Source organism: Capricornis sumatraensis, chromosome 17 (assembly GCF_032405125.1).
Source record: "Capricornis sumatraensis isolate serow.1 chromosome 17, serow.2, whole genome shotgun sequence".
NCBI lineage: Eukaryota > Metazoa > Chordata > Mammalia > Artiodactyla > Bovidae > Capricornis > Capricornis sumatraensis.
In genome coordinates, this window is record NC_091085.1 from 78,625,047 (window position 1) to 78,641,765 (window position 16,719).

Consider the following 16,719-nt stretch of genomic DNA (forward strand, 5'->3'; position numbering starts at 1 on the left):
GGCCGAGTGCCTGGCAGGCACTTAGTTTTCAATAAATGAGAGATCGGCTGCTGCTGCGGTTTTAATTTTTGGTCTTGTCCTGCATTCCGCCTGCGGCCACCTCACCTGCTCTCACAGCTTCAGCCTTCCCAAGGATTCCTCCCGTGGACTGTTGGAGTCCGCTGTTAACTAACACTCCTCACGTGTGTGTGGTGGCAGGGCGGTAACAGAGGCAGAAGTGGGCTCTCACAGCTCAGTGGGGCCAGGGATAGACCAGAGGAGCGCCCCTGGGATTTTCAGTGCGGTTCACACTGCAGGCGCCCACACCCCAGTAGCACTCGCCTCTACAGAAAGGATGCTCGCCGCCAGCGCCTGAGGGCTTTGTCCTGGCTGCTGAATCCAGGGCAAGTGGGAAGGGCTGCAGAGGGACATCCCGCCGCCCCGCAGCCCTCAGCCAGTGAGAGAAGGTACCCTGGTTGGATAACTGCCCCCCACCCCACTTGCATGTTCTACCAGCTGCCTGTGGGTTCCTCTCAGCCCCACTCCTTCCCCAGTGTTTTCTGGGTTCACTTCCCAACAAATCGCCTGCACGCCTGTCTCAGGCCAGGTGAGCGGTGGGAGAGAAGTGGAGGGTAGTAGACGATGCTCAGAAGGTCTGAGCAGAGCAGGACCTCCTGGGGGAAGGGACAGGGGAGTAACGGGCGTAATCATGACCTCCCTTCCTCTCAGGTTTCACAACTGGCTAGAGCTTTCCTCTCACGCCCTAAGGGCAACTGACTTCTCAGAAGTCAGGTGCTCACCCTCCTCCAAGGCCCTTCCCACTGGTTGCCACCCCCGGCCTCTCCTTGGGCTACTCTCCTGCCGGAAAAGTGGCACCCCCTAACCCCCGCAGCTCAAGTCCTTCAGCCTGTAATCTCTGCCATCACCTCTAGAGGGCACCACGCACCAGCAAAACTGCTATTACCGTCCTCTGTCAAGGGCCAGCCGATTTATTGCTCCTTCAAGTTTCAACCCTTTGACAGCTCAAAGTGTGACTCTTCTTCCAGGAAGCCTTCTCAGATGTCTGCAGGCGGCAGTCCTCTGTGGTTATCTTCCCTTGCAATACCTTTTAAAGTTCTGTTAGGGCCTCCGGGGTTTGGGGCCAGCTGAGTGTGTGGGGTGCCGATCTGCACGGAGACAGGGATCTTGCGATAAGAATCTCCACCAGATGGGCAGAGTCCTGGCCCAGTGCTTGGTCAAAGCCAAGGGTCCAGACTGTCACAACTGCCAGGGGAAGGGATGCCCTTCAAGGGATGAGAGACTGGCCAGCTTGTGCCCATCCCAGCTGGTAGGGAGCAGGGCTGCTGCAATCTGCTGAGACCCTAGCCCTTCTCAGGAAGGTTCACGGAGCTGGAGGCCATCTGAGGGTGGGGGGAGGGGGCTGTGATGGCCCCGGGCAGTGTTGAGAGTGCACAGAAGAGCGTCCGAGAGGTCTGGATGGGTTCAGCCACCAGCCGTGCTGGAGACAGAGCTTTCACACTGAGCAAGAGATGCTGAGTGGGACCAGCTGGCAGCTTCAGGTCAGCCCCAGGCTCACAGCAAAGTGCGACCACAGACCAACATTCTTTAATCATAAAGGCGCTTGAGAACCCCTACAAAGCCAAAGTCTCCCCGGAGAGTCGTCTGCAGACAACGCCCCCCGCAGCCCTCCACCCCCCGGTCCACAGCGCTCAGAGCTCATCGTGGCCCCCAGAGGCCTCCGGGTTGGGCTTGATGAAGACGCCTTCCATGGCCTTCCACTTATTGTGGGCGCTGGCACTGGCCATGCCATGCACCTCATGCTGCCCCCGGATTGGGCTCCCGTACTGCTCGCCAGTGACCGACAGGAACACGGAGGTGCCCACGTGCTGGAAGCGCACGGCAGCCTCTCGCTCCCAGTGCAGCCCTGAGCAGCGCACGGTCCACAGGTCCAGGTCGTCCCCCTCGCCGTCCTCCCCAAAGGCGCTCACCTCCTGTGGGGGCAGAGGGGGTGAGGACAGCAGTCGTGACAGAGGGAGCCCTGAGGCCCCTGTGGGCACCTGCCAGGCAGTGGCACTCTCTTCCCTATAGCTCCCCCTGAGACTCAGCTTCCACAGCTGCCAACTGGGACCACCCCCCAGCCCTGAGTCCCCCCAACACGGGCTCTTCAAACACGTGCACACCCCATCTCACCTGCCTGGGTGGCGACCACTGGCCCCCAAGGAGTCAAGACCCCCCCCACTGCCTCCTCCTCCAGTTCCTTCTGTCTTAAACCCTCTGACCTTCACTCAGCATCATGGCTGCCACTCAGGCTGATAGTCAAGGTTCTATTATCTCATCCTTTTCTTTGGATAAGCCCCCGACCTCCCTCTGTTCCAGCCCCACCGCCCTCCCAGTTCCAATGAACTCGCACACAGGCAGGCTCTTGCCCAGGCCTGGGAAGACGCCCATCTCCTCCCTGGATTCCTCCTCATCCTTCCAGGGCCGGCCTGAGTGCCTCCTCGCCGCGGAGTTTCCCATTCTCTACCGCAACTGCCGTGTGGATCCCCCTCCTGGGTCCAGCTCCCGCCCAGGAGTGGAGCTCTCCAGCCAGACGGCTCTTCCAGCAGTGTCCCGGCGGAGCTGAAGGCTCCAGCGGCTAGGCGCCGGTGGGGGTCATCTCTCTGTCCCCAGAGTGGGCGCCGGGCAAACGCTTCTAACTTGACGCTCCCATTTCACAGAGGAAAGCTGGGGCTCTGAGCAGGTGCCCAGGCCCCGCGCTCACAAGCCAGGGGGGCTCACCTGGTTGTTGGTCAGCGGCGACGGGAAGTGGTGCGTGTGCAGGTTCTTGCCGGTGAGCACGTGCGTCAGCCGCACCGCTTGCCCGCAGCGCACCGGGGACCCGCGCGGACACCCTCCCTCCGTGTCGCCGCGGATTCGCCAGTAGCTGTTGGCGTCGTCGGACGCCTCCACGCCGGTCACCGACTGCTGGCCGCTGCCTGGGGACGACACCCCATCCCCGGGGTGGCCGTCAACGTGGTAACGCCGACCGTCGCCCCGGACAACCTCCGCTTTCCCGACTACCTCGACCCTGGGACCCAACGGCTCCACAAGCCGCTCCCCGCCCCCCGCCCGCCTCTGGTCGCACTCCGAGGTCCACCGCTCCGAACGGCGTCCCGACCGCGCCCTCGAAACCGCCGGCCTCCGGCCCTGAGGACCCCCAGCCCCCTGGCCCGCGGGGACCCAGCGCCCAGCCCGCCGTCGGGCGGCCCCGGCCCGCGCACCGGATCCGTATTTGATGTCGTGCGAGTGCAGCCGCACCCGGTGCTGCGTGTTGAACAGCTTCAGCACCGACCCGCAGGTCACGAGCCCCGCGTCGGTCTTGGCGGCACGGCCCCCCGACAGCGAGAGGGCCAGCAGTAGCCCCAGCAGCGCCGGGCCCGCAGCTCGACCGCGGCCCGCGCTCCACATCGCCCCGGCCGGGCTCCGGCAACTCGGCCAGCGGTCGCTTCCGTCTCCGCCGCCGGCCAATCCGGACTCCGACAGGGCCCGCCGCAGCAGCCAATCGCCGGCCTGCACGGCGCTCCGCCTCTGCTGCCATTGGGTCCGCGCCGGAGAGGCCCGCCCCCAGCTTCGGCGAGCGGCGGCTGGGAGGGCCCTGGCGACACGAGGAAAGTTTTGATTGGTCCACGCCTCCGAGGGCTGACCAATGAGGATCCAGGGGAGGCCCGGGCGGCTCCAAGCCGCGGGAGTGCTGGATGCCCGGCGGCTGCCGGCTAGGGCGCCACTCTAGCGCCGGCCGGGCTTCGGTTCACCCTATCACCCTGATCCCAGATCCCCTGGCCCTCAGTGATGGTGTCCCCCTCGGACCCCGGGTCCACAGCTGCAGGGTCTTGACGTTGCTCGACTACTAGATTATGTGGTCACGAGTGGACACATCTCGGATTACGCAGTCACATGCTCCTTCAGTCCCTGGACCTAATCCTCCAGTCGCTCGAACACTGCCCCCTGACACTGCGTCACATCACTGTCCCTGGACCCTGGGGATTCTGAATTCCCTGGGCCCTTCCAGGGCAGAATCTCATGGTCACTAGGCCACTGGGCAGCAGAGGGCAGCAGGGAGCTGTGGTGTAGAGGCTAGCAGTCACCCGAAGACCCTGAGCTGCCTTGGGAAGTGGCTGCAAACCAAGCCTGGGTGACTGTGTGTCCCAGGCTGGGGACTCACTGCCTTCTCAGAGAGCTGTCTGCTCAGTCCTGTAAGGCAGGAAACTTACACCGCTGTTTATTTATTCATTCGTGGAATATTCTAAACTTGACTTCACTCCAGGCCCTTCAGTTCAGCCCAGCCCAGGGATCGGCTGACTGCTCGGCACTTGGGGCACCAGCAAAGCAGGGAGGGGAAAAAAAAAAAAAGTTCATGTTTGATTAAATCATCCAGAATTTAGCATTCAGAAAATCCAGGATAGGGTCATTTAAATTACAGCAATGGATTAGTTTTCGGTTTTCATATTCCCCCTGACTCAGTGCTGATCAGCTTGTGGGCTGTTAGTTCCCTGACCAGGGATCAAACCGGCGCCTCCTGCGGTGGAAGTGTGGAGTTCTAACTGCTGGGCCACCAGGAAGTCCCAGTTTTCAGGCTTAACATTGTCTTTATTTGGAATTCCATGTAGGACAAGGTGTCTTGATCTTTTCAACACTCAGTGTCTAAAATGCTGTCTGCCCTGGATTTAGTAGATCCTACCTTGGAGGGGCCTCCAAACCAGGCAGAGGGGCTCGAGTGCAATCCAGACACAGCAAGGAACATCTCAAGCGTAGTATGGCCAGACCAGAACTTGCAGCCTCCTTCCCACTGCTTTGCCCCTAGGCTTCTGATTTCGAGTGATGGCACCCTTTTCACAAATTCACAAGCTCTTTAAGCCCCAAACCGGGGATTCATCTTCGATTCCTCTCTTCACCATACCCCTCCCATCTACCCCAGTGCATCTCGATGGCTCTGACTCTGAACAGCTTGGAAGGCATGTCTCCTGAGTCCCCGTCAGCACCCGAAACCAAGGTACCCCATGTCCCCTCCAGATATCTACCACACCGCTGAGATTTCCCTGCTACTCAGGCCTCTCCCAAGACATTCTCCACCCAGGAAAGTGGTTTTTCTTAAAAAGCATAAATCAAGTCACACGAGGTGCCTGCTGAAAGCTGCCAATGGCTTCCCATTACACAGCAAGTAATCTCCCTGCAAGGTGAAGACAGTGTCCCAAGGCCAGCGGAGGCCATCCCTGGCAGTCCAGTGGTTACGATTCTTGCTGCTTCTGCAGGCAGCGTGGGTTGGATCCCTGGTCAGGGAGCTAAAACCCCACGGCCCCCCTAAAAAAGCACATGGACTCCAGAACTGCTGCTTGGAATAAAGAGCTGTCTGCTGATCCGAAAGCAGTAGAGACTCCAGGGATGGAGTCAGGGAAGCCAGCGTGCCTCTCACTGAGTCCCTGGAGCTGCAGGGGCAGGGCAGAGTGAGGACGCCCGGATAGGAGCAAGCAGGCTGCCCTAGGAAGGCAGAGGGGAGGAGGGTGCTGAGCTGCGGACACAGGATGGCCAGGAGCTCTGGGAGGGCCTTGGACATGAGACCCTCCAACCACGGCACCAGCCGAGTCCACAGACCCTTCCAGAGAGAGAGAGCTGTCCTGTCCTGCCCAGGGCCGCTAGGGAAGGGGCAGCCAGTCCACAGCCCGACCGACCAGCAGAGGGTGGATGTGTCCTGGCAGAGCCACCCCGCTATGGAAGGGGAAGCAATAATCCCAGGGGCTGTGCAGCGGTGGAGACAATGAGTCCTAAGAGGCTTCCCTGGTGGCTCAGCTGGTTAAGAATCTGCTGGGTTCAATCCCTGGGTTAGGAAGATTGCCTGGAGAAAGCAACAGGTGCCAACTCCAGTATTCTGGCCTGGAGCATTCCACGGACTGTATAGTTCATGGGGCCACAAAGAGTCGGACAGGACTGAGCGACTTTCACTTTTGAGGCTTGAAGAGCCAGGAAGATTCAGACTGGACCAGGAGCAGAGCCTAGGAGGTCACAGGGCTCAGGGCACCGGCAGCTGCCCCCTGGGAGGCTGGGCTCACCCCACCGGGGGAGGGTCTGGGTGGTGGGGCGCGGATGTGTGGAAGGACATCTGAGATCTCCGACAGGAAAACCGTGCTGCGTCAACACAAGCTTTATTTTTCCTGTTGGCTCCCACGAGAGGCTCAGCAGAGCTCCTCGTGGGTACCAGCCATTCTGACCTCTGCTCGGGCAGGCCGGGTGCAACAGCAGTGGCCAGTGGGGGCAGGAGGAGTGGGCCACGGAGTGCTTGGTGAGGCCGCATGGGGCCTCACGGGAGGTCACTGGGGCCTGCCCCAGAGCCTGCCACGGGGGAGCTGATTGCGGCCTCCCCTGGAGGCTCCTGGGAGCTCTGGGGCTGGTCCTCATCTCCAAAGACGTCTTCCTCCTCGTCCTCCTCCTGCTCATCTTCCTCCTCCTCCTCTTCGTCCTCCTCAGTGTTCTGCTGGCCCTCCACGTCCACCGTCTGCTCGGATGGATGGGAGGCCACGCCGGCCTTGGTGGGGGACAGGAACCGCTTGGCCTCCGGGGGCCTGGAGTGCTCCTGTGGGGTATGGGGCCGGGAGCCCTGGGGCCTCACGTCGAGGCAGGAGGGCCCCATGGGCTTGTCCCGGATCCTGTGGCCCCTGGCGGAGACCTCGGAGGGTGTGGCGGGGGTCCCCATGCCTCGCCGAGGGGTGCTGAGCTGGGAGGTCGGTCGGTCGGGGGGCCGGAACGCCAGCCGGGACGAGTGCCGGCTGGACTCGGCCTCCTCCAGCCGGCGCAGCAGGCGGTGCCAGTCAACCGTGGAGGACAGGCGGATGCGTGAGCCCTTCACCTTCTTGAAGCCCAGGAAGAGGTCCATGAGCACCTCGGTGACCGGGAAGGAGATGAAGCCCAGCTGGTTGGTGAGGTTCTTCTCGAAGCTGTACTTGTGGATGAGCAGGGACACAGCCTGATCCTTCAGGTAGTCGACGAGTTCCTCGTGCCAGGGGTCAGAGAGCTGGGACACACTGCTGGACCTGGACAGGATGGAGGGCAGCGGCTTCTTCTTGCTGAACTTGTAGCCGGGGCTCTGCGCAGGAGGCGGGGGAGGCCGAGGGAGACAGGTCACGCATCCCTGCCTGCCCTCTGGCTTCCCTCCCACCCAGAGCGTCCTCCACGGCACCCACAGGGCACAGTGCCCGCTCCAGGCTGAGTGTGGCCTCACCAGGTTGGCTCCACTGGCCCATTGGAGAGCTGGGCTGGGGTCCCATGTGCCTGCCCACCCCAATCAGGCAGGCCCAGGGCCAGTGACCTCAGTCCCCACGTAGTCAAACGGGGGTCTGCACGACCCTCACCCACACCGGGGTTCAGAGGAGGGAAGCATGCCTGAACCCTGATGGGGTGAAAGCATGGTGGGGGCCACGCAGGGGAGCCACCAGGGTGAGGCCACCCACATCCTCTCTCCACACTCAGCCCGAGGAATGCCCTCTCAGCGGGCAGACTCCCTTGGAGAGTCCCACCCTGGATGGCAAGGACCACAGAGGGTAGACCTCAGACACAGGGCCCTACTCTGGACTCAGGCCACTGTCTGCAAAGGACAGGACCCTCCCCATTCTGGGAGGGCCTCTGAGACTCACGTACAAACGTTAAAAAAAATATACCCAGAATAAAAAACAGCCTTTATTCATCTTTGACAACACGTGGCAGTGGCTAGGCCCGGACTCCGGGTGCACTTGTTGGCTCATAGCTGCCCCCCCACCCGCCGGCTCAGGTGGTGCCCACAAGGGCCTGGCAAGAAACCTGGGTCCTGGCCCCCTGCCAGTAACAGTAGTGGTGGCTAGGAGCGGTGGCGATAGGACCCCTTCCACTGCAGACCCGGCCCTAAAACCCCGGGCCCCAGTCTTGAGGAGGTCACCTCCCCCTCCGGCAGGGCCCGAGATGGAGAGGGGCCCCTGAGCGCACAGGTGTGGGGTGAGAGCACGGAGAAGGGGTTTGAGGACGAGGGGCGGGGAGAGGCCAGCGGAACCAAGGCCCGGGGGGCGCCGCGGGTCCGTCGGAAGGGCGCCTCCGCCACCTCCCAGGGCGCGGGCGGGGTGAGGTGCGGGCTCCGCCAGGGCTGGGCCCGCTGGCTGGAGCTCAGGGGCTCCGAGGCGGGAACGGAAGGTGTCTGTACTCTGGCGTCCCGGTCCAGCCCCCCCTGCTCGGGGAGGGATGGAGAAACCTTGGGCTCTTCCGTGGCTGTCACCTCCAGCCGGAGCCTGGTGGCCACTTGAGGGCCAGACACGGGAGAGCCGGCTTCCTTGGCCTCGCCGCGCCCCTTGGGCTTGCTGCTCCTTTGCTCGGTCCGGGGGCTGGAGGCCGTGGTGGGCGGTGACGCGTAGAGCTCCTCCCCGTCCGTGGGCGTGGCCACCTTGGAGTCGGACTCCCGGGCTGTCTCCCATTCCGACGGGAAGAGCGGGCCGCCGTCGCGGCGGCGGGCGCCGCTGAGCTTCTCTACGGCCCGGTTGACCACGTTCTGCAGGGCGGGGAAGAGGTGGTGCTCGGCCAGGAAGTCCAGCGTCCGATGGGGCTCGCGGAGCGCAGAGTAGCCAGGCAGCTCAAACGACGCCGGCTGGCTCAGCAGGGATCTCATCTCCTTGTTCAGCTGCCGCCTGAGGAAGCCCAGCTCGCGCTCCGTGGGCCCCAGCTCTGACGATTCGTGCGTGTCCCAGCTGGAGCCCAGCGGGCCTGAGAACCACGACAGGGGCTGCTGTACGGTCCACTGGCTGCTGGTCTGGCTGTCCAGCGAGTCCCACAGCAGCGAGTCCCCGTGGGAGGAGGGCTGCCCCAGGCCTCTCTGCAGAGAGAAGGGGGCCCCTCAGAGACGTCCGCGGGCAGCCAAGCAAGGCCTGGTGCTGGGCTCCCGGCGGGGGTCAGCCCCGCAGCCCTCCACCGGGTCCGCAGCCCCCGACCTCACCCCTCGGCTCTCCAGCTGCAGCAGCCGTCTGAGGCTCTTCTCCAGCAGGAGTTGGTCCGACACGGGTGGCAGTCGGCCCAGGCCCCGGGAGCCCAGGTCGCTGTCCCGGCTGTGGCATCCTGGCCAGTCGGCGGCTGTGCAGCTGCTGCGGGAGTCGGACATGGAACTGGAGCGTGAGGGGTAATTGTTGGGGCGCCCCACGCAGAGGCCGGGCCGGGCGCGGTGCCGGCGCAGGGTGCTGAGGCTGGGCCGGGCCCGCGCCCGGCGCCGGCCCCGCGGCACCTCCACGGGGTCCTGCACTTCCACCAGCGGCACCCCCGCCTCGGTCTTCACGGTGGCCATGCGCTCCGTTGCCTCCTCCACCACCGTCTGCAGGCTTTCCAGCACCTGACCCTCGACAAGGAAATCCAGGAAGCTCTTAAAGGGTCGAGGGCCCTTGGGGTTTCTGCAGCGGCCTGAACTGCCAGAGGGGTCATGCGAGGAAGGCGGGTGTGGCCTGTGGCCCGGCTTGGAGGCGTGGCCCATTTCTGAGAACAGTGACTTCTTAGGTGGCTGCACCTGAGCAGACAGGCATGTCAGAGTGGGCAAGGATGCCCCATGGGGTGGGGGGGAAGGTGTTCCTGGGGGGTCCTCCTAGGGCACCAGCAGCTGGGTGGGGACTGGGCAGTAAAATGAACGGGGTTTTGGAGCCAGGCAGCCCAGGCTCTGGACCCTGGCTCTGCCAGCTCCAGGCACGATGCCCTCTCTTGAGGTCCCTCTCTTGCAGAATGGGGATCTGTTCAGGGTGGCCCTGAAGCTTCCCTGACAGGTACGCTTCACACACACAAGACGTGGCTGGGCAGTCTGAAAGCCCGCTTGTGCCCTCACCCAGGGCATGACTGGGCAACCACAAAACCCCTCGGCCCTGCCCCACTGCTGGTCTCCTCAGACCACGTGCGGTCCTGAGCCCTGTGCGCCCCATAGCAGCGGCTGCATCTCCAGCCAGAGGTCCCCAGGAGACTCTGCTCTCTCTCTGGGGTCCTCCCAGGCCCCTGGGGGTTGGGGGCGGGCAGGAGGACAGAGCCTGACAGGTGAGCAGGGCCCAGCAGGGCGGCGGCGGAGTGCTGAAGACAACAGGTCACTATGCGGCCCAGAGAGGACATCCGTGGGGGCCGAGAAACGGGGGGCTATGGGCTGCTGGGGGACACGGTGGGTTCCCCACTTACCCGGGCCACGTAGGTAGGGTGGCCGGCCTCATCGTCCGCCAGGTAGCCCGAATGGTGGCGGCAGCTGGCCATGGTGCGGATGGCCGGGCCCGCTGCCCTCCTCCTCTTTCTTCGGTTGCGCGGTGGAACCGCAGATTGCTCTCTGCGCCGGGCGGGGACATGGCGTGAGCGTGCCCCCCGCCCTCCGTGGGTTGGCGTCCCCGTCCGCCCGTGGACCGCTGGTCCCCGGCTTTCCGCACCCCGCGTCCTGCACAGGTCCGGCCGGTCGTCTGCTCGGAGCCCCTGGGCGTCTCAGCTCCGTCCGTGTCCAGAGTCATCTCTGGGCCCGGTTGCGCCCGCCCTCTGTCCTCCTGGCCCCGGCGTCCGACCCGGGCCCCCGGCGACCCACTCACCAAGCCGGTGACCCCTGGGCTCGCGCTCCGCTTCGGTCCGAGCCCTCCGCAGGGCGTCCGAGCAGCTCGGGGCCGCCAGGGGGCCTGCTCATTTGCATCCCGCGTCCTGATTGGCCTGCGCCACGCCGCTCGCTCGCCGGCTCCCGCGGCACAATGGTTGGGGCGGGGCCCGGCGGGCCCCTCCCTCACGCTCCGGCTTTGGCCCGCCCACATCCCTAGTCTGCGCTGGAGGCCGGGCTGGTCACTTACGGACTTGGTCCCGCCTGGAGCGGGGAGCCTGAGACCAAGCCACCGCCTGCCCCCAAGATGATACAAGCACCTTCCTCGGCTCCTCTCTGGTCCCTGAGTTGTCCTGGGCTCCTGCTCGCGGACTGTCTTCCACTCGCCCAGTGTGGACATCCCAGCTTCTGTCCCTGGCGGACTGGAAGGAATCCCACCTCTTAAATCACAGACTAGCATCAACTCCCAGCTCCGGGGTTTCCCGGCCGGGGCAACTGAACCCCTCTAGTCGCCTGCTCCGTCTCCGTAAGTGGAGCTGAGTGTCTTTTCACACGGGTTTGGAGATGAAGTTAATCTTCCTACAACACTGGCACTCTGATAAAACCTTGACCTTGAGGTAAAGCTTGACCTCCTCTCTCTCTCCTACCTGTCTGCCCCAAGGCTCTTCCTAATGCAGTCCATACAGACACCATGTGGTGAATGGATTATCAGATCATGCTCCCTGGAGTTAGGAACTGTGGTTCTCACCCCTAATCTATGATCTTTCTAATATCAGTAGGTGCTCAATAAATGTGAATTTCATCCTTCAAATCGAGTACCCCCAGGGCCTCTAGACTTTCCAGGACCAGCTTCCCAGTGGAGAAGCATGATTGAAGTCCCACAATTTAGTCATCACTATTGAACACTTTGTTGACAAAGGTCCGTCTAGTCAAAGCTATGCTTTTCCAGTAGTCACGTGCAGATGTGAGAAATGCACCATAAAGAAGGATGAGCACCGAAGAACTGATGCTTTCAAATTGTGGTGACGGAGATTCCTGAGAGTCCCTTGGACTGCAAGGAGATCAAACCAGTTCATCCGAAAAGGAAATCAACCTTGAATATTTGCTGGAAGAACTGGTGCTGAAGCTGAAACTCTTTGGCCACCTGATGGGAAAAGCTGACTCACTGAAAAAGAGCCTGATAGTTGAGGGCAAAAGAAAGCGGCGGCAGAGGATGAGATGGTTAAATAAGCATCACCGACTCAATGGACATGAATTTGAGCAAACTCTGGGAGATGGTAAAGGACAGGGAAGCCTGGCGTGCTGCAGTCCATGGGGTCACAAGGTATCGGACACAACTGAGCGACTGAACAAAATTGAGTACAATCGTCCTTATGCCGAGGCCCTGGTGAAGGACTCTTTAAGGCCGCCAGTTCTTACTGCGCCCCCACGGAGGTGGGTTGTTAACTGTTATCCTCCAGCTCAGCTCTGCCCTTTCCGCCCTGAGGGCAAGCAGGGTGCAGGGACCAGAGCCGACCAGAGACAGGCTGGCGCTTGGGAGGGCAGTCCCAGCTCCACTGACGCCCGCAGAGTCACACAGGCCAACACACTAGCCCTCTCTGAGCCGCAGTGCCCTCACCCTAACGCAGGAATGACGTTCCCCACCTCAAAGGCTGGACTCAGGTACTGCACCTCCCAGTCTGGCCACATGAAAACGCTGGCTGTCAGCCATGGTGACTGTAAAGTCATTGGTAAAGAAAGTTTTTCTGGATCACAGAGGAAAAAAGGAGGTCATGAAAATGTAAAGTTGTAGCCTGGCACAAGGCTCAAGAGATGGAAGCTGGGACGGATGCCTTCTCAAATAAAACCATTGGTACACAGGCTTTCTCTTTGTTCAGAGCTTTTACAAATCAAGAAAAAGCCTCGTTTCAAAAAATCAGCAAAAGACAAATAAGCAATTTGTAAAAGATATACAGTTAGCTAATAAAGACATGAAAAAGTTCATAGTATCAAAAAAAAAAAAAAAGGAAAGAAACACTACGAGGATGGAATGCCACTAATGTGATCATTGTCTCCTCAAAACAACAAACCAAAAAACTTTGGGGTGGAAGAGCAGAAAGCTTGGGTGTATTTCTTAGAGGGAAAAAAAATACCAGGAGACACTACCCAGAAAGTGAACGGTGGTGACCTTGGGGGAGGGTAAGAGGGTTGTTTGTTTTCTTCCCCAGGTTTGATTTTTCCGTTTTACATATGAAACATTTTTGCAGTCACTGCAAGTCTCGCGCTCGGGGTGGGGCGGGGCACCCGGCTTGCAGGGACCTCGGGCACCGGCAGGCGGCGAGAACAAAGGCCGAGCGCGGGCGCGTGCGTCGGGGCGGGGCCTCGGGCGACGTCTGGGGCGGGGCCTGGACCGTCCGCCCGCGCGCTCGGGCCCCGCGCATTCAGCGGATGGAGGCACCATGGCCCGGCTTCGCGTGCGGATGGTGGTCACGGCAGACGACTTTGGCTACTGCCCGCGGCGCGACGAGGGCATCGTGGAAGCCTTCCTGGCCGGGGCTGTGACCAGCGTGTCCCTGCTGGTCAACGGTTCGGCCGCCGAGAGCGCGGCTGAACTGGCCCGCAGGTGAGTGGCGGCCTTCCTGCACGGTCCGGGGCGGGCTCGGGGACCGCCGTCCGCGCCGCCGATGCTCCCCGCTCGCGCTCCGCCCGCAGGCACCAGATCCCCACGGGCCTCCACGCCAATCTGTCCGAGGGCCGCCCCGTGGGCCCGGCCCGCCACGGCGCCTCTTCGCTGATCGGCTCCGAGGGCTTCTTCCTCGGCAAGATGGGATTCCGGCGGGCGGTGGCGGCTGGAGAAGTGATCTTGGCCCAGGTGCGCAGGTGCGGCTGCAGGAAGACGCTCAGGGCTGCGCCGCGAGGGTACCCTGGACCATTACGGGGTGGACTGGGGCGCCGGATGGCTCCCTGGTTCAGACACAGGGACGATCGCAGCGGAGCGCCGGGACGGGGTCCCCTGGGGAGCTGCTCCCGAACGTGTACTAGGTAACTGTCAACCTTCGCCCTCCAGGTGCGAGAAGAGCTGGAGGCCCAGCTGAGCCGCTTCCGGGAGTTACTGGGCAGGGACCCTACTCACGTGGACGGCCACCAGCACGTGCACGTGCTCCCAGGTGCGCGGGACTGGGCTCCCACGCGGGGATGGGAGTGTGCGGCACGTGCCTCGCCCTGACTTCGCCCGGCCCGCCCGCAGGCGTGTGCCGGGTGTTCGCCGAAGCCCTGCAGGCCTGCGGAGTGCGCTTCACTAGGCTGCCGCTGGAGCGCGGGTTAGACGGCTGCGCGTGGCTGGAGGCCCCAGCGCGCGCCTTTGCCGGCGCCGTGGAGCAAGACGCCCGCGCCGCCATCGGTCCCTTTGTCCACCATGGCCTTCGGTAAGGCCCCCAAGCCCCCTGGTGAAACCCCCTCCACCCCTGTGCGTCTGGCTGGCTGTGCCCCCCTCCCCATTTCTTAACCTCAACGGGGGTCAGGCCTCCTCCCCCGTTGGCCCCGCCCCAGTTGCCAGGGGTCCCTGGCCTAGCCCTCCCACCGAAGCCTTCTGGTCCTGCTGCTGCTGCCCTGGCGCCCACAGGTGGACCGACGTCTTCGTGGGCTTGAGCACCTGCGGCCGGAACATGTCCACGCACCGAGTGCTGGCGGCACTGACTCGGGCCCTGGAAGGCACGCCCACTGGCCAGGCAGTGACGGCCGAGCTGATGGCACACCCCGGCTACCCGAGTGTGCCTCCACTTGGGGGCTGCGGGGAGGGCCCCGACGCCTTCTCCTGCTCTTTGGAACGCCTGCATGAGCTGCGTGTCCTCACGGCGCCCGCACTGCGGGCTCAGCTTGCCCGGGATGGCGTGCAGCTCTGCACCCTGGAAGACCTAGACCGAAAGAAGCCCAGAGAAGGGGCCCCCAGCAAAGCCGCTCGGGAAACCCTTCTGGAGCCCTCCCCACCGTGACCCTGGCAGACAGCTGAGCGCTAACGTCCTTGGCGCGCAGGAAGGAAACCCGGCCCCAGAGCCCGTGTTTCTGGGCCTGGACGCTGTCACCTCTGGGCCCAGGTCCTCATGGCGTGGGGTGGCGGCCAAGCTTCTGCAAGCAAGCGCTCTGGCTGTGGGGGGCAGCCGTGACCTCTGGGCCTGGGCCCTGCCAGGCGTGGGGGCCATCACACCACTGGCATCATCCTTGTGTGGGCCCTAGGAGCAGAGGGGGCTGTGTTAATAAAGTGGCACGTTTCCTGTGAACCAGGCCCAGGAGCCTTCCCACACACGCGAGCACGCCGCTCGGCCCCTGAGGTCACTTTCCCAGGAGCGGTCAGCAGTGTGGCCCACCTTGGCTCTGCCCGTGCCTCGGCTCTCTTCATCCTTTTCTTCGGGGGGAGGCAGTGGGGGCTGGAAGACTCTCTCACAGGCCACAGTTCTGGGGGAAGCCCAAGTCAGCGGTCCTCTACTGCCCCAGGGGGTGGGCCTGAGAAGGTCCCGCAAGCCTGCAGGAGTGTTTTACGTTTGCCCAGGAGGGACGGTCTTCTGTGCACCTGGGGTCCCTCCTGAGTCGTGGATGCCCTGTGGGTGGGGCTCCAGGGCCTGGGTCGAGGGCGGTGCCCTGCGTGGTCCTTCTTATCTCACGGAGTGTCATGTCACAGCGCTGGTGTCCCCATTCTGCAGACCCCGAGAACGGGGCCACAGCTGTGAGGCTGCCTGCCCACTCACTCGCACGCGCTGGGTCTTAGTCTGGGTCAGGCGGCCACTGGGGCCAGAAGAGCCGGCTGCACGAACTGACCGCGTGGGGGTGGGGCCCATCCCGACTGGTGGCTCCAGCCCCTCTTTCTGGTTCCAGGCTCCTCCCCACCCTTCCTTGGACCTTGACTTCTCCAGCTGTGGGCCCTTTCCTCCCTCTCATCCTGCCCCACCCACGGGGGTCTGCGTCTGCTCCCTGGGGGGGGGGGTGGTGTCTGTGTGTGCTCCCTGGAGAGGAGGGGGTCTGCCGCTCTGAGAAGAACTGGCCGTGTGGCCCTTGGCCCAGGAGAGAGTGTGGATGACAGGGGAGCCGGAGGGTCTTCGGGAGAGGCTTCCGTCACCAGGGAGCCGGAGCGGGAGGAGCAGAGGCCCTCAGCGACAGGGATGAGGAGGTGGAGGGCTGGTCCCAGATCCCACAGGGGGGCATTGCTCACATCCAACCTGCCGTGCTCAGGATGGCCCAGACGAGGGGTTCGCCGTTACCCATGGTCCACCAGGCCCGGGGCAGCTGGGACACAGTCCGCAAGAAGCCCACGGTCTCTACACACGGGGACAGGCGTGGGGCCCGGGCTGCTGTGGGAGGGGACACAGCTGAGCGTGAGGGCAAAGCCTCCATGTGGCGTGGCTCACAGCGCCCGCCGACCAGCACCCGGGCAGATGGCGTTTCGCACGCAGGGCCCGCCAGCACTGTGCTGTGCGAGGACTGGGCTTCACTCCGCTCCGTGAGGGGTGGGGGAGGAGGGGAGCGAGCGGGGAGGAGCCACTGCGGGTGGTGGGAGCACTGAGGCTCAGGGGAGCCCTGCGGCTCAGGGGAGCCCTGCAGGGTGCCGCACAGACATGCTGCTGGGGAGGACAGCCGGAGCAGGACGCGGGCCCGTGCGGACGGGACCCCCCCCCAAGTCCAGGGTCCTGGGCGGAGGAGCCCAGGGAGCAGGAGGGGCCAGACGCCAGGCCGAGCGGACGCAGGTGGAGCGTATAGCGAGGGAGGAAGACCAGAGACGGGGCCGCTGAGGGCAGGGAGTGGACGGGGTCTCAGGCTTTGGGGAGGGGCTGTGGCTGGTGGTGGGGGCCCCCACTGATGATCAAGGGAAGGCACCGGCCGCCTCACCTGCTGGCCAAGCTGTCTGGGTCTCAGCTGGTGTGAGACCCCCAAGCAGGGGCCCGAGTGGAGAGCTCTGTCAGGGCCCCAGCGGGCCTGCTGCTGAGCCAGCCCAAGGGCCGCAGTCCCGGCCTGGGGGGCAGGTTGGGGCTGGAATTCAAGCAACTGGCCTGGCCCCTCCCTGTGCACACCTTCACCAGCTCCCCAGCCTCCTTCCAGGAGACACCCTACTCAGGGCCGGGGTCTGCTTCTCTGTTAGGTGTGGCCGAGGTGACGCACATCCAGAGGTCAGTGTCCCCTCCCCTGATGCCCGGGGC

The 16,719-nt window shown here is 63.4% G+C and overlaps 3 protein-coding genes across 3 annotated transcripts; 1 reads left to right on the forward strand and 2 right to left on the reverse strand.

The window, feature by feature from the left end:
- Nucleotides 1-1,625: 1,625 nt before the first annotated feature.
- On the reverse strand, nt 1,626-3,448 carry SDF2L1 (stromal cell derived factor 2 like 1). The gene is made up of 3 exons (XM_068990098.1): nt 3,240-3,448; nt 2,758-2,954; nt 1,626-1,970 (listed from the first exon to the last, which is right to left on the reverse strand). The coding sequence occupies exons 1-3, from the start codon at nt 3,424-3,426 to the stop codon at nt 1,689-1,691; spliced, it is 666 nt and encodes a 221-aa protein (XP_068846199.1). The 5' UTR covers nt 3,427-3,448; the 3' UTR covers nt 1,626-1,688.
- A 2,862-nt stretch (nt 3,449-6,310) lies between these two features.
- On the reverse strand, nt 6,311-10,236 carry CCDC116 (coiled-coil domain containing 116). The gene is made up of 4 exons (XM_068989640.1): nt 10,165-10,236; nt 8,960-9,517; nt 8,249-8,839; nt 6,311-7,093 (listed from the first exon to the last, which is right to left on the reverse strand). The coding sequence occupies exons 1-4, from the start codon at nt 10,234-10,236 to the stop codon at nt 6,311-6,313; spliced, it is 2,004 nt and encodes a 667-aa protein (XP_068845741.1).
- Nucleotides 10,237-12,993: 2,757 nt separating this feature from the next.
- Nucleotides 12,994-14,526, forward strand: YDJC (YdjC chitooligosaccharide deacetylase homolog). The gene is made up of 5 exons (XM_068990251.1): nt 12,994-13,157; nt 13,247-13,406; nt 13,602-13,701; nt 13,782-13,959; nt 14,157-14,526. Exons 1-5 carry the CDS (start codon nt 12,994-12,996, stop codon nt 14,524-14,526), a joined length of 972 nt encoding a protein of 323 aa, XP_068846352.1.
- The last annotated feature ends 2,193 nt before the right edge of the window (nt 14,527-16,719 follow it).

What these genes read in the sequence shown, in the direction of transcription:
- SDF2L1 (XM_068990098.1), bottom strand. Translation starts at nt 3,426, where the DNA reads ATGTGGAGCGCGGGCCGCGGTCGAGCTGCGGGCCCGGCGCTGCTGGGG. An exon ending in CGACATCAAATACGGATCCG is followed by an intron (nt 2,955 to 3,239) that starts GTGCGCGGGCCG and finishes TGTCGTCCCCAG; the next exon opens with GCAGCGGCCAGCAGTCGGTG. An exon ending in CGCCGCTGACCAACAACCAG is followed by an intron (nt 1,971 to 2,757) that starts GTGAGCCCCCCT and finishes CTGCCCCCACAG; the next exon opens with GAGGTGAGCGCCTTTGGGGA.
- CCDC116 (XM_068989640.1), bottom strand. Translation starts at nt 10,236, where the DNA reads ATGGCCAGCTGCCGCCACCATTCGGGCTACCTGGCGGACGATGAGGCC. An exon ending in ACCCTACCTACGTGGCCCGG is followed by an intron (nt 9,518 to 10,164) that starts GTAAGTGGGGAA and finishes CTGTCTGCTCAG; the next exon opens with GTGCAGCCACCTAAGAAGTC. An exon ending in CCACCAGGCTCCGGCTGGAG is followed by an intron (nt 7,094 to 8,248) that starts GTGACAGCCACG and finishes CCTCCTGCGCAG; the next exon opens with AGCCCCGGCTACAAGTTCAG.
- YDJC (XM_068990251.1), top strand. Translation starts at nt 12,994, where the DNA reads ATGGCCCGGCTTCGCGTGCGGATGGTGGTCACGGCAGACGACTTTGGC. An exon ending in GCGGCTGAACTGGCCCGCAG is followed by an intron (nt 13,158 to 13,246) that starts GTGAGTGGCGGC and finishes CTCCGCCCGCAG; the next exon opens with GCACCAGATCCCCACGGGCC. An exon ending in TTTGTCCACCATGGCCTTCG is followed by an intron (nt 13,960 to 14,156) that starts GTAAGGCCCCCA and finishes TGGCGCCCACAG; the next exon opens with GTGGACCGACGTCTTCGTGG.